At 57.7% G+C, this 12544-nt stretch overlaps 1 protein-coding gene across 2 annotated transcripts; it reads left to right on the forward strand.

Moving 5' to 3' along the window:
• Nucleotides 1–1089: 1089 nt before the first annotated feature.
• FXYD2 (FXYD domain containing ion transport regulator 2) lies at nt 1090–8949 on the forward strand. 2 transcript variants are annotated; one of them, XM_045556388.1, is made up of 6 exons: nt 1090–1220; nt 6527–6565; nt 6760–6834; nt 8217–8253; nt 8422–8452; nt 8737–8949. In XM_045556388.1, the coding sequence occupies exons 1-5, from the start codon at nt 1202–1204 to the stop codon at nt 8444–8446; spliced, it is 195 nt and encodes a 64-aa protein (XP_045412344.1). In that variant the 5' UTR covers nt 1090–1201; the 3' UTR covers nt 8447–8452; nt 8737–8949. The 2 variants fall into 2 exon arrangements, with proteins under 2 accessions (XP_045412344.1, XP_045412343.1); XM_045556387.1 differs by lacking the exon at nt 1090–1220 and adding an exon at nt 3701–3833.
• Nucleotides 8950–12544: the final 3595 nt, after the last annotated feature.

Genomic DNA, 12544 nt, shown 5'->3' on the forward strand with positions numbered 1-12544 from the left:
TCCTCCCCTCGGGACAGGGAGCATTGCTAAGCCGGGACAGCGAGGAGAATTGTCAGGGTGACAGAGCCGAGTGTTGGAGGGAGAACCAGCCCCTCCCAGACGCTGGTGCCCCGTGTTGGTGTTGGGGTCTCTGTGCCAGGGCGGCCACAGGAAGCTGAGGGAGAGCCTGTGGCCTCAGGTCAGCCCACAGAGATTGGTCGCCACCCGCCTTGCTCCGGCCCCTCGGAGGCCTTGGTGGCCGGGAACAGGGCTCCGGGGAGGCAGCGTGGTGGCTGCTCCCCCGCTGTGCTGCCGGCCTGGGATGACAAGCGCTGTCTCCCGGCCGCTCCGTCTGGCACCAACCCTCAGAGGCCTCATGAGGCTACTGTCGCCTGGGGGGTCTTCTGAGGTGTGGCGGGCAGGGCTGGCATCACAGCCTGGCTGAGTCCCGGGGGCTAGTGGGGTCCCCACTGAGGAAAGGATGGGCCACAGGAGCGGCCCCCACACCGGCTCCAGGCCCCAGCCCCCCAGCTGCCCCCATCTCTCTGCCGACCACCAGAATGACACGGGGAGCTGCCTCAGGCCCCAGCACTGGGACCTGAAAAACAACATTCTCACCCGGCCATGGGCAGCACCCGCCCCAGAGCCTGCTGCTATTCTGTCCCATCTCAGGGGACTCCTGGCCACCGAGCAGGGCCCCGGGGCAGGTATCTCAGGCAAAGGCCCAGCTGGGCTGGAGGATGAGGGGGCAGCTGAGTAAAGCTCGGGGACTCACAAATGCCCCTGAGTGTCTCCCTCAGCTGCCACCAGCCCAGGGCCTGCTGGGGAGCGGGGGCTCAGCTTCTGCCCTGGCCAGTGCAGGCAACGCTCCTGGCTCCTGGCAACACTCTGGGGCCCCCTGGGCAGCCTGCAGGGTGCTGGCTGCGGTGTGGCGCCCCAGCGGGGAGAGGGGCTGTGAGGGGCTGCACCTCCCTCCTCAGGTGCCAGGTGGAGGTCAGAGAATCTCCCGGGCTCTCACGTGGATCCCCTGCGCCAGCCTGCCCCAGCAGGTGCGTAAGGTAAGGACTCCCTTGCCAGCCCCTCCTCCCTGCCTGTGTCCGTTCCTCTCCGTGGGCTCAGCTGACATGCGGAGGGAGGGAGTGCCACTCTGTCTGTCCAGGTCCCGGGCAGGCGGCACTGCCCGGCTCTCTCGCTCTTGCAGACACAGCCAGCAGCTCCTGCCATGGACAGGTGGTACCTGGGTGAGTGCCCTGCGTCCCCTTCCTCCCCCTTCTCGGGCTTTGATGTCCGTCCTGTCACCTTCAAGTGGACCCGCCAGCTCTCTAGAAGTGCAGGAAAAGCAGAAACAAGGAGAGGCAGAATTTCCTGACAAGGGCGCGTCAGTACAGAGCACGGGCTTGCAGGGGCATGTGTGCAGGGTGCCCCTGAGCTGCAAGAGCTGGAAGACAGCTTGGCCAACGGCCTCCTCATCCGCCTGTCTGTCCCCCCATCCACCTGCAGGAACTCTGAAGCCAGACCGCTGGCTTCAGATCTTGGGCCCCCCACTTCTTAGCTGCCTGACCTCTGGCAAGTTATTCAACTTCTCTGTGCCTCAGTTTCTTCCTCTATAAAATAGGGGTGATAAAAATGCATTCCTTACCTTATAGGGCCGCTGTGGTGAAGAAAGAGTTAATTTCTATAAAGAGCTGGGAACAGCACCTTGCACACAAAGTTCAAAAATGCAGCTGTCAACTTGCTTTCTCCAGCGCCTCCTATTATCCATCTATCTATTGATCGACCTGTCACCCATATCTATCAATCATCTATCTAACTTCCCGCCTATTTTTACATCTTATTATTCCAGAAAGAATGCAGGGTGGCTTACAAAAGTAGATGGGATACAATACCGTAACATAATAAATCTATAGCAAAGGGGGCACCATTGTCTTGTGCAGAGAGTGGTAGGAGATTTAGTAGCACGGCCTTGAGAGTCTGGGCTTTCTGGCTCTAATTTGTCATGAACTGTGTTTCAGGCAAGTCCCAGCACCTCCCTGCCCTCAGTTTTTCTTGTGTGCCCATTGGGGATCATGGCCCTGCGCCGGCCACCTCCTGGGGTTGTTGGGAGAAGGGAATAATCAGCCTCAGTGTCCTTACCTGTCAAATGGGGCTACCAAGGATTCAGCGGGGCAGTGCACACAAACAGCCTGGCCCGGGGCCCACCCTTGCCAAACGTTAGCTCTGTGGTAATATTTTCAGAAGCGGAAGGCGTTGCAGCTTCGTCTGTAGGGCCACGGAGTTCTCTCGCTCTGTCTCACTCATTCATGCTCGCTTGCATCATCAGAGGGTGGGTGGCTTTTCTGCTATCAACAGCTACAGCTAACAGTCAACAAAAAGCTAACACCTTTATTTTTCCAATCAACACAAATGTAACAATAACAAAAATGATGCTTCCTTGGTACCAGGCCCCACGCTATGCTCTTCACGTGCATCATCTCACTCCTCACGGCAACCCTAGGAGGTGGGTACTATGCCCATTTCACAGATGAGGAGACTGAGACGCAGAGAGGTTAAGTAATTGACAGACGCCGTATGATTAGCAAGTGAAGGAGCCAGGGTGTGGACGCAAATGTTGATCCCTGACACTGCTTGAGGAGGATTCACAGATGAAGTGATTCCCTTTGGAAGGGAACCGGCCCTGGCGGACAGTGACCTTGGCCCTTTGGCTACCGTTGGGCATCAGCCTCTTCTGGAGGCCAAGTCAATGGGCTAGAACTCTAGGAGGACGCCACTGTACCCACGGAGCAGCTGGCACCGGAGTCCCCACTCCTCACAGTGGAGTGGGGAGGCCTCCTGGGAGGTAGGGTAAGCACCTGACTCCTGACGCCAGAGGCCTGACTGTCAGTCTCCACCTTGCCCCCCCATCGGCTGTGTGACCTTGGGCAAGGCCGGCCACCTCTCTGTGCCTCACAGACCTCATCTATAACATGGGGAACTAATGCAAAGCTCAGGGAGGTAACAGTGAAGAAAGTCTTTGTAGACCATAAAAGCAGAGCGTCCCCCACGATGGCTCTTGCTCCGTAAGGACCCTGCACCGTGGTACACTGGCACGGAAACAGCTCGAGAGCCGGCCAAACGGCTGCAGGAGGAAGTGCCAGGGGCAGCAGAGAAGCAGAGATTAGTTGGGGATGGCTGGAGCCCTTCTGACTGAGGTGTGAGCTGCTAGGCGCACCTTGATGGATAAGACAACACAGGAAAGGACCTTCCTGGGCAGCAGAGACGTGGAGGATGAACGTGCTGGTGGCTCGGGCGGTCCTCAAGGGGTGTGGTAGGAGGGGGCCGGGCCAGGCTCCTTAGGACCACCGCAGGGGAGGCTGGGGTGCAAGGTAAGAAACATCAGCTGCAGAGGCAGCGTCCATGGGGGCTGGTGCTATGGGCACCGCTGGGGCTGGAGGCCTCTGTGGGACCCTGACATTGCCCCCCGAGTGTTCCTAAATACAATATACACTGAATGTGTTTCTAAACTTCCACTTCTGCATCCCACGACCCCAGCTGTGGCTTCTGCAGCCGGTGGAAGAATACCGCTGCCCACCCATCCCCAGCCCTGCTCTTTGGAAATTTCCTCTGGGACAGCTTGAACACTCAGCCAGCTCCTCCCTGCCCCTGCCTCCCCGCACGCCTCCTCACGCCTCGGCGGGAGCCCCTCTGTCCACACCACGGCTTTTCTTGTGACCAGGGTAAATATTACCTGGCACTGTTAATGTTTAATGCCCCCACCTTGTCCCTGGCCACCCCACGGCTAGATAGTCTCCCCGAAGCAGAGGCAGCAGGACGAGGGCAGCTGGCGGAGGAAATGGCAGAGCTGTCCACAGACGACGGTGAGTGTGTGTGTGCCGGTGCACAGCAGGTGGCTCTGCGCGGCGCACCTCTGGAGGGGTGAGCTGGACCCCACTCTTCCCGCTCCTGCCACCGCTGCCTTCCAGAATGCCCAGCCCCCTCAATGTGCCAGCCTCTTCTCTAAGAAAATTTGCACCTTAAGAAAGGACCCTGCCTTAGCCCCAAAGAATTATGGCTTGAACGGCAGAACCTGGGCTGCAGGTCAAAGCCGGTGGGCTGAGCTTCCGCACTTGCCTTTCTGGCACGCACCTGCCTGGCTCAACGGAGCTCGCTAGACTGTCTGAACGCAGTGCAGGAGGAGGGGGTCTGTCTGGCTGAAGCAGGAGCAAATCCCTCCCAGGCTGGATTTGGGGTTCAGGGTACACTCCCCAAAGGCATCCTGTGATGGGGGATGACTCACGCCTGGAGGCCAGTGAGGCACCTGCTGACTGAGGTAGGTTTTGAGCAGATCTAGAAATGGGGGGGAGGTCAGTAGGGGAAGGGCTCGTCCGATGGCTCAAGACAAGGTGGTCAGGGAGGAGGTGGCCCCCTGGGGTGCTGAGGGGAGTCCTGGCTTGGGTCTAGCCATGGTTCTGACACTGAATCTCCATGTGACCTTGAATAAGACCTGAACTGAATCTGGGAAAACAACCTTGAAGGCCTTCTGCATGGGGACAGGGTCATGGGTCCCCCTGTGTCCCCCCCTTGGCCTCTGGCCTTCCTGAGCAAGCAGTACCTCAAGCCCTTCAGGACCAGGCACTGGGCCCCCCCACCCCGTTCTCTCCTGGCCTCAGGAGGGCTGCTGGGGACGGCTGGGCTCACTAGGCCCTGAGGCCTCCCACTCAGGGCACAGTTCAGCACAGCCAGGAGGTGCCGACTTGCACATTCCTTTGGCCTCGGGCACCACTTCCCTGGTGCCAGCAAGGGGCTCGAACAGGGCAGGAAAGAGGGGCGGCCCTCAGCGGTGCCAGGAAAGACCTGGCCAGGCCACCTTCCAGCTGCCACGGGCAAGTGGACTCAGCGGCTGCTGGGCAGCCCACCCTCAGGCCGGGGGAGAGGCCACAGGAGGCAGGGGCAGGACTAGATGACCGGATGACCTTGACTTGAACAGTCTCTTTCCTTCCTACTATCTGAGAGGCAGTGTAGCAAAGGGCTTAAGCATCTAGATTCTTAGCCACCTACTGCCTGATTTCAAATCCCAGCTCTACTCCCTAATTGCTGTGCAACTGTGGGTGAGTTACTTGACCTCTCTGTGCCTCCATCTTATCATGGATTATAAAGGAATAATATTAATGCTTCATAGAGTTTTTTTTTTTTTTTTTTGAGACAGAGTCTCGCTGTGTTGCCCGGGCTAGAGTGAATGCCCTGGCGTCAGCCTAGCTCACAGCAACCTCAAACTCCTGGGCTTAAGCGATCCTACTGCCTCAGCCTCCCCAGTAGCTGGGACTACAGGCATGCGCCACCATGCCCAGCTAATTTTTTTTTCTGTATATATGTTTTAGTTGGCCAGATAATTTCTTTCTATTTTTTAGTAGAGACAGGGTCTTGCTCTTGCTGAGGCTGGTCTCGAACTCCTGACCTCGAGCAATCCACCCGCCTCGGCCTCCCAGAGTGCTAGGATTACAGGCATGAGCCACCGTGCCCAGCCCTTCATAGAGTTTTTATAATGGTTAAACAAGTCAGCGTTTTGTTAGCTTTATTCTGCCCCTTGGCAAGCACTAATATATTGTTTCTTAAATAAATTTGCCGCCAGGCATGGTGGCTCACGCCTGTAATCCTAGCACTCTGGGAGGCCGAGCTGGGTGGATCGTTTGAGCTCAGGAGTTCTGAGACCAGCCTGAGCAAGAGCGAGACCCCATCTCTACTAAAAATAGAAAGAAATTAGCCGGACAACTAAAAATATATAGAAAAATTTAGCTGGGCATGGTGGCGTGTCCCTGTAGTCCCTGGGACCTGTAGTCCCAGCTACTGGGGAGGCTGAGGCAGTAGGATCACTTGAGCCCAGAAGTTTGAGGTTGCTGTGAGCTAGGCTGACGCCACGGCACTCTAGCCTGGGCAACAGAGTGAGACTCTGTCTCAAAAAAATAAAATAAAATAAAATAAAATAAAATAAAATAAAATAAAATAAAATAAAATAAATTTGCTTCCCCCTGAGGATGGTAACATAGGAAAGCAAAGTCTAGAAACTCAAGTCAAGACCCAATTCTGCCTCCAACTTCCACTGAGACTTTGGATAAGTCTCCAAACTGGGCCTTGGTTTCCAACTTCTGTTCAATGAACTTGAAGGTTCTATTTTATTCGTTCATTCATGTCACAAATGTTGGCCAAGCACCTGTAGCTGATTAGTTCTAGGAGGGGCGGTGGCTGGCAAGCCTAACGGAAGTGTCTTTCTTGGCCTTTTCTTGCTGTGGTATGAAGTGCTGAGCAGGAGAGAACTAACCCCCCAGAGCTGCAGGGCCCCCCAGACAGCATGGGCCCCCCCTTTTGCATGCTTGGTCTTTGGTCCCCAGGGGACTGCCTGAAGCAGCCTGGGGCAGGTACCCCCCGGCAGTGGTTTTAACAGGCTCACCAGCTGCCCTTGCCCACTGGGACCCTCGGGGTCCGCCAGCAAGGGAAGGACTGAGGATCCCAACAGCTCCTGTGGCTGGGCCGCCGTCTGTGACCTCCCCTCATCCCACCTCTGCTCTCTCCTCAGGTGGCAGCCCCAAGGGGGACGTGGACCCCTTCTACTATGGTAAGCCTGCTGGTCCCCCGTTCCCGAGCCCCCACACACCCCTTCGCCCCCAGGCAGCTGGTTCCCGGCCTCCCCCAGCCCTGGGGCTGTGCCATGTGCCCCTCGCCTCCCCCGGTTACCACGGGGCTGCTGCCAGGGCAGGCTGCCAGTGGGGACCGCCCATCCCACTTCTCTTGCCCTCTTTTTCCCCTGAGACTATGAGACTGTCCGCAATGGGGGCCTGATCTTCGCCGGCCTGGCCTTCATCGTGGGGCTCCTCATCATCCTCAGTAAGTGGGCGGCCTCGTGTTAGAAGGGGGCACAGGGTGGGGTACATCTCTTCTCAAAGCCACTGAGCACACTGGCTTCCCAGAGCCCTCAAGGGAGGGGTGGGTCTCTCCTGCTCCCCACCCCCCAGGAGGTGGGGATGGTTGCCCGGCGGGGTGCCAGGCCACCTGGACCTGGGACCACAGCGTGAGGGTCCCTCTTCCTCTAGTGCACCCTCTAGTGGACCCGGAGGAGCTGCTGAGACGGGGGCGCGGGCTCCTGATCCTGGGACCCTGCAGGGGAACTGGAGGGCCAGGCAAGGGGAGCCGGGCACCCGCCCTGACCTGGGCACACTCTTAGGCTTGAGCTACATCTTATTGCATTTAATCTTCTCAGCAACACTGGGGGATGCCACTACTGTCAGCATTTTACAGATGAAAAATCACAGCCACCCTGAGAGGTGCAGCCACTTGCCCAGGGCTCCACAGCCCACAAGAAGCAGAGCTGGGTTCAGGTGCGCCCAGGAGCACCCTGCTCCCCGCTGCTAGAAAGCAAGCGTGGTTGGGAGCCAGCCCCTTGGGCCCCGCTGCTAACTTGCTGTGGATCCCAAACTCCCTGGGCCTCAGTTTGCTCATCTGTTAAATAGGGATGATCCCACCTGCCTCACAAGATCAGGGCTAGCTGTCAAGAAAGTACTTTTAGAAGGGTCCAATGTAGATATGGGGTGTTCTGCAGGAGAGAAGGGTCCTTATATATGCCCAGCCCTAACAGGCACACAGTAGAAGTTTAATAAATGCTTGTTGACTTGTTTTGGTGCAACCAAAAAAAAAAAAATACACAGAAACACAACCAATAAAAAGAAGACATTATGCATCAAACACACCTCTGTGTTCTGGAATTCTAACACATCACAGGCTCTGCCACTCCATCTGAAGGCTTCCTGCTGCAGGTATGGCTGGTGTCCCGATTTGCTTGTTGTGAGCCACTCGAGGGCAGTGCTGGGCAGTGGTTGAGCACACAGGTATAGGAGGCAGAGGGGCCCGAGCGAGGAGCTCAGCTTTGCACTTACTGCCCTCCTTATCCAAGTGTTTACTGAGCAGCTACTGTGTGCCCAGCACTATGCTGGGACCACCATGATGGCCCAGTCTCAGTCACTGCTCTCAATGTACTCACAGTGCACCATGGATCTGCTGCAGTGAGTGTTTGTTGACTGACTGACTGACAGGCTCTTGAATGCTTGTGGTCCACCCTATGTAAAGAGAGACACGATCAAATGTGGCCTCCAAACCAATACTGTGGTGATTCTGGCAGGAAGGAGGGAGGAGAAGCTGGAAGAGGTCAGTCTTCCAGGGTCTCCTTGGAAAATGAGAGGTCGATGTAACAAACCTCCTTTTCCCTTTTCAAGGCAGAAGATTCCGCTGTGGGCGCAATAAGCAGCGCAGGTGAGTGCGGCGGCCGGGGCTGCCGATGAGGCGGGTGGGGGCTAGGGAAAGGAGGGGTGGGCCAGAAGTTTGTCTGTGCCTCTGCAGTGGAGGGGTCTCCAACCTCAGGGACCCCTGGACTTGCCCCTCCCCCTGCCCTCTTACCTGTCTGTTCCTTCCCCGACCCAGGCAAGTCAGTGAGGACGACCTGTAACAGCAGGTACGTTTGGAGGGACGGGAGGGGGCAGGCAGGGCAGGCTGGGGAGCAACAGGAAGAGCTCGACTCTTTGCCTAGGTGGGGGAGAATTTTAGGGTCATCCAGGCATCAGCCAGGTGGCCTGGCACCCATCGACCCATTGTGTGTTTTAAGGTGATAGCCAAGGGCCTGGCTTGGAGTGTGTGATGCGGAGTTTGTGGGGGAGCCCAGGGGATGGACTGGGAGGGAACAAAAACCCCAGCCTCTGCCACCACCACCCACCCCACATCCTGCCTTTGTCCTTTCAGAGTGAGCTGTGCCCACCCGGCGCTGGGGCTGGCTGGGAAGCCAAGGAGGCCCGTCTTTGGTGTCTTCCTGTCTTCCCTGGGCTCTGGACCTTTGTCCCCGTCACTGCCAGCGCTCAGGCTGAAGGAAGTGCCAGGCTCAATGTGACCCCGGGTGGGCCTCGCCCCCTCCTGCCCTGTGCCACCTCGTGCTCATAATAAAACCGGTTTCAGTGATGGCTCCTTCCTTGACCTGCCTTCCCCCTTCCCTCCCTCCCATAATTGTCACGATCCGCTTCTCCAGGTTGGAGCACAAACACAGCCTGGTCTTATTTGTTTTTCAATTAATTGCTTGGGCACCTGCTGCCTATAAAAGCAAGAAGTTCAGTACTGTCATCTGTAGGCCACTCTTCACCCCCTGAATTGACAGGCACCCTGGGGGACAGAGACCTCAGCCTGGTTTCCAAATGTCTAGGGGACGCCTGGAAGGCCCACATTGCTCCTGAAAGCTCGGCCACTTGTCCACAAGGCCGAGTCAGAAGAACGAGGACGAGTGGTTTGAGGAGGAAGGAAAGAGAGTTTACTTTGCAAAGGTGGAAATACAGTAGACCTTCTCGGCTCAAAATTCCAAATTTCCCAAACGTAGGCAGAAATACAGAGCTTTTAAAGGGAGGGTTCTCGGCTTCAGGCAATTACTGTGGTTAACTATTCTAATCCTCCCATCTCTGCCAAAGACAAAGCCTGTGAACTCTGCCAGTGCCCACCTGGGGGCTGGTGCCACCTGGGAGTTTTAACAAAAGACTTAGCCTGCCTCAGGGATGCAGGCCAGGCTGCAGTTCCCAAAAAGAGTGGGGAAAGTTTTAAGGAGACAGAAAATCTCTTTGCCATTTTTTTCCCAGGCCATTCCCTCTGTTACAACATGTTGGAAGTTGTTGGGTCTGTAGGATGCTCGTAAGGCCTCTGCCCCAGGCACTGGGCGCTGCCGTTGGAAGCCTTGGTGTGACCTTGCATAGGAGTTGCTGCAAAGACGCCCTGGGCTGCCAACGTCACACCTGTTTGTGGCCACATTCATGTGCTCTGCCATTTCCCGCAAGCACACTACTGGGCCAGGGTAGGAAGGTGGTGTAGGGTCCTACCACACGTTCCAAGGAAACCAGATCTCTCCCTCTCCCCTTCCTGGTACTAGGCTCAGCCCCCCTTTCCACTCTTGGGGCCAAGGAAGCCCGGATGGACCCACTGTCATTCAGCTATTTGGGTACTGGTTTGGTTAAGCCCAGGGCCAGGGCCCAGGGAGAGGCCATGAGGGTGAGACCATTATTCCGTTTGCTCCTAGCCCCTGCCGTGCAGACAGCAGCCCACCCAGGGCAGCCCCAGCCTGAGGTGCTGTCAGGCTGCTTCTCCCACCGGTGCCCAATTCCTAATGCCCTGTTCCTTGTGAGGCCCCAGGCCTTGCAGCCGGGCCCATCTGGGAGTTTCTGCTCTCAGGACAGAGCCCCTCTTCCGTCTCCCTCCGAGGAGGCTGGAGGGATGGCGGGATCGTGGCACCACCTAGTGTCTGCTTTCCTTATCCGGGTCTGCAAGCTTCCCAGGGAGGGCAGGGGAGGTCTGGCAGGAAAACCAATGAAGCAGCAAGTTGCTGGAGTTCAGCATGAACATGGGGGACCACCATTCTGCTTGGGAATTAAGCTCTTTGTCTTAATCCACTGTCCCCAGGGCCTGAAGACCACCAACCCTCATGGAATCACAGAAGGCTTGAGCAGTGAGGGTCCTTAGAGAGCAAAATAGACAAGTTTCATTTTGCAAAAGGGGAAACCAAGGTCTCAAGAGAAGCAGTGGCTTGTCCAGGGTGACATGGCCAGGCCTTGCCAAGCCAGAGCTAGAGCCCAGCTCTCTGGCTCCTGGTGCAGGGCTCTGCCCACCACACAGACACCCAGGGAGGGTGGGGGAAGGCGGACTCCCCACCCTCGCCTGTGGCTTGGAGAGCTGCGGGGAACGAGAAGGAATGGGGTTGGGGGAGAAGCTCCAGAGGAGGCCAGGAGCCACACAGGGGAAGGCCTGGCAGCTTGCAGCTCACCACCACGGTCTTCATGACACCCTGCTCTGAACGGTGGCTCATCGGTGACAAGTAAAACTTGATAGTCCAACCCCTTAAGTAGGACTCAGCATTTCCGGGCACATGCTTGAACTCTTACACGAGGGTGGGAGAAATGTGCAAGAATGGGCCAGGTGCGGCCAGGGGGCTTTCTGGAGGGGGTGGGCTCCCAAAGCCTCTGGGTGTAGCAGCAAGGCAGATAGGAAGAGGGGTATTCCACGCCTGCGGCCCACTCAGGGAGAAGTAAGAGAAGTGGAGAGGAATCATGATTCTAGAAAGTTCTATTAAGCCTACTGCACACAGAGGGGAATCCCAGCCGCTCTGGAGAGGACATGATCCCACATGAATCACTTCCCCGCTAACCCTGCTGCAAGCCTCCCTCCTTGTGAGACGTGAGGCTTCTCGGGGTCCACCTGATACCCAGAACCCCCGGGCCTGTTGCCTATGAACCTTGGGGTGGGCCCATGAGGGCGGACGCCCGACAAACCCCTGCTCCGGTGACATTCTGAGCTCCGGGACCTGCTCCCCGGCCAGGACTCTCGTGAGCAATTTCCCCTCCCTCTCCAGGAAGGTCACAGGGTCTGGGAGTTGCTGAACTTTCACTTCACTTTGGGATTTTCCACATTGCAGACCGCTATTAAGTCACAGAGAACAACCACGTCTGGGAGGTGATTGCACGGCTTACTGTCAACCGCACGACTTGCACACGGCCAGCCTCGGTCTGAGGGCGCAGTTCCCCCCGTGGCCACCGGGGGGAGCGTGCGGCCGATTCCGAAGGCCCTTTCCGGGCGCTTTCAACTCAGCCTTTGCAGGAGGAGGCGCCCTGCGTGGCCTGCCCCGCGCCCTTTCCTGGGAAAGCCCCGGGCTCTCCTCACCCCGCCTGCACGTCCCCCAGGTCCAGCACTTGCCCCGCTCTGGGGCCATTCGTGGCCGTGGGGTCCTGAGCCCTCGCTCCTTCCAGAAGGCAGAGACCATAGATGATCTGCACGTTTCCCCAGAACCTGGGGTGACCAGGGAGCCTCTAACTCTGGGGTTTGAGAGAATCAAGCCAGGAGCAGGACCCTGAGGAGGGCAGGGACGTCTGTGGGGTGGGAAGGGAAAGAGGTCGGCTGCCTGCGGAGCTCTTCTCAAGCCCAGCTGCAGAGAGTCTGGCTGAATCCAGGGGCATCAGTGGTGTCACCTGTCCACAGGGGAATGTCATGTGGGCTGGAGATAAAGGTCCCAGCCTCGTCGGAGAGCAATGGCTGAGTAGGGCAGGGGACAGCAGGCAGGGGGAACTGATGAGGGCCCAAGGGACACTCCACTTGCCCCTGTGGTCTGGGGAGGGGGCAGACTGCTCTGCCCTGCCCCAGGGGCAGCCTCACCCACCCTGAGAAAGTTCTGTCAGGGCTCCCCAGATCCAAAGGTGCTGCCTTGGACAGTGGGGCCACGAGGCTTTGCCTGAGCCAGCACAGCCCTGGCCGTTCCTCACAGCATCCAGGGACAGGAAGAGCCAGGCACGAGGCCCGGAGGGGCGGGAGCAGAATAATTAGTTCGTGGGCCCAGCAGCGAGCTCTGCCCCATCCTGAGCTTCAGAGCCTACTGCCCACCCCCACCCCCCAGCTTCTGCCTAGCTCTGGGGGTGAGGAACTCACAGGGAGGGCAGAGAGAGAGAGCCCAGTGGGCGCTGGAGCAGGAGGTCTTCTCTCGGTTCTGGATGGCAGTCCCTGGCTGGGTGGCCTGGGGCAGGGCCTCTCCTCC

The sequence above is a fragment of the Lemur catta genome, chromosome 7 (assembly GCF_020740605.2).
Source record: "Lemur catta isolate mLemCat1 chromosome 7, mLemCat1.pri, whole genome shotgun sequence".
NCBI lineage: Eukaryota > Metazoa > Chordata > Mammalia > Primates > Lemuridae > Lemur > Lemur catta.

Coding starts and splice junctions, on each gene's coding strand:
- FXYD2 (XM_045556387.1), top strand. CDS start 3,716: ATGTTTAATGCCCCCACCTTGTCCCTGGCCACCCCACGGCTAGATAGT. Junction 6,566..6,759: donor CGTGGACCCCTTCTACTATG/GTAAGCCTGCTG, acceptor TTTTCCCCTGAG/ACTATGAGACTGTCCGCAAT. Junction 6,835..8,216: donor GGGGCTCCTCATCATCCTCA/GTAAGTGGGCGG, acceptor TCCCTTTTCAAG/GCAGAAGATTCCGCTGTGGG.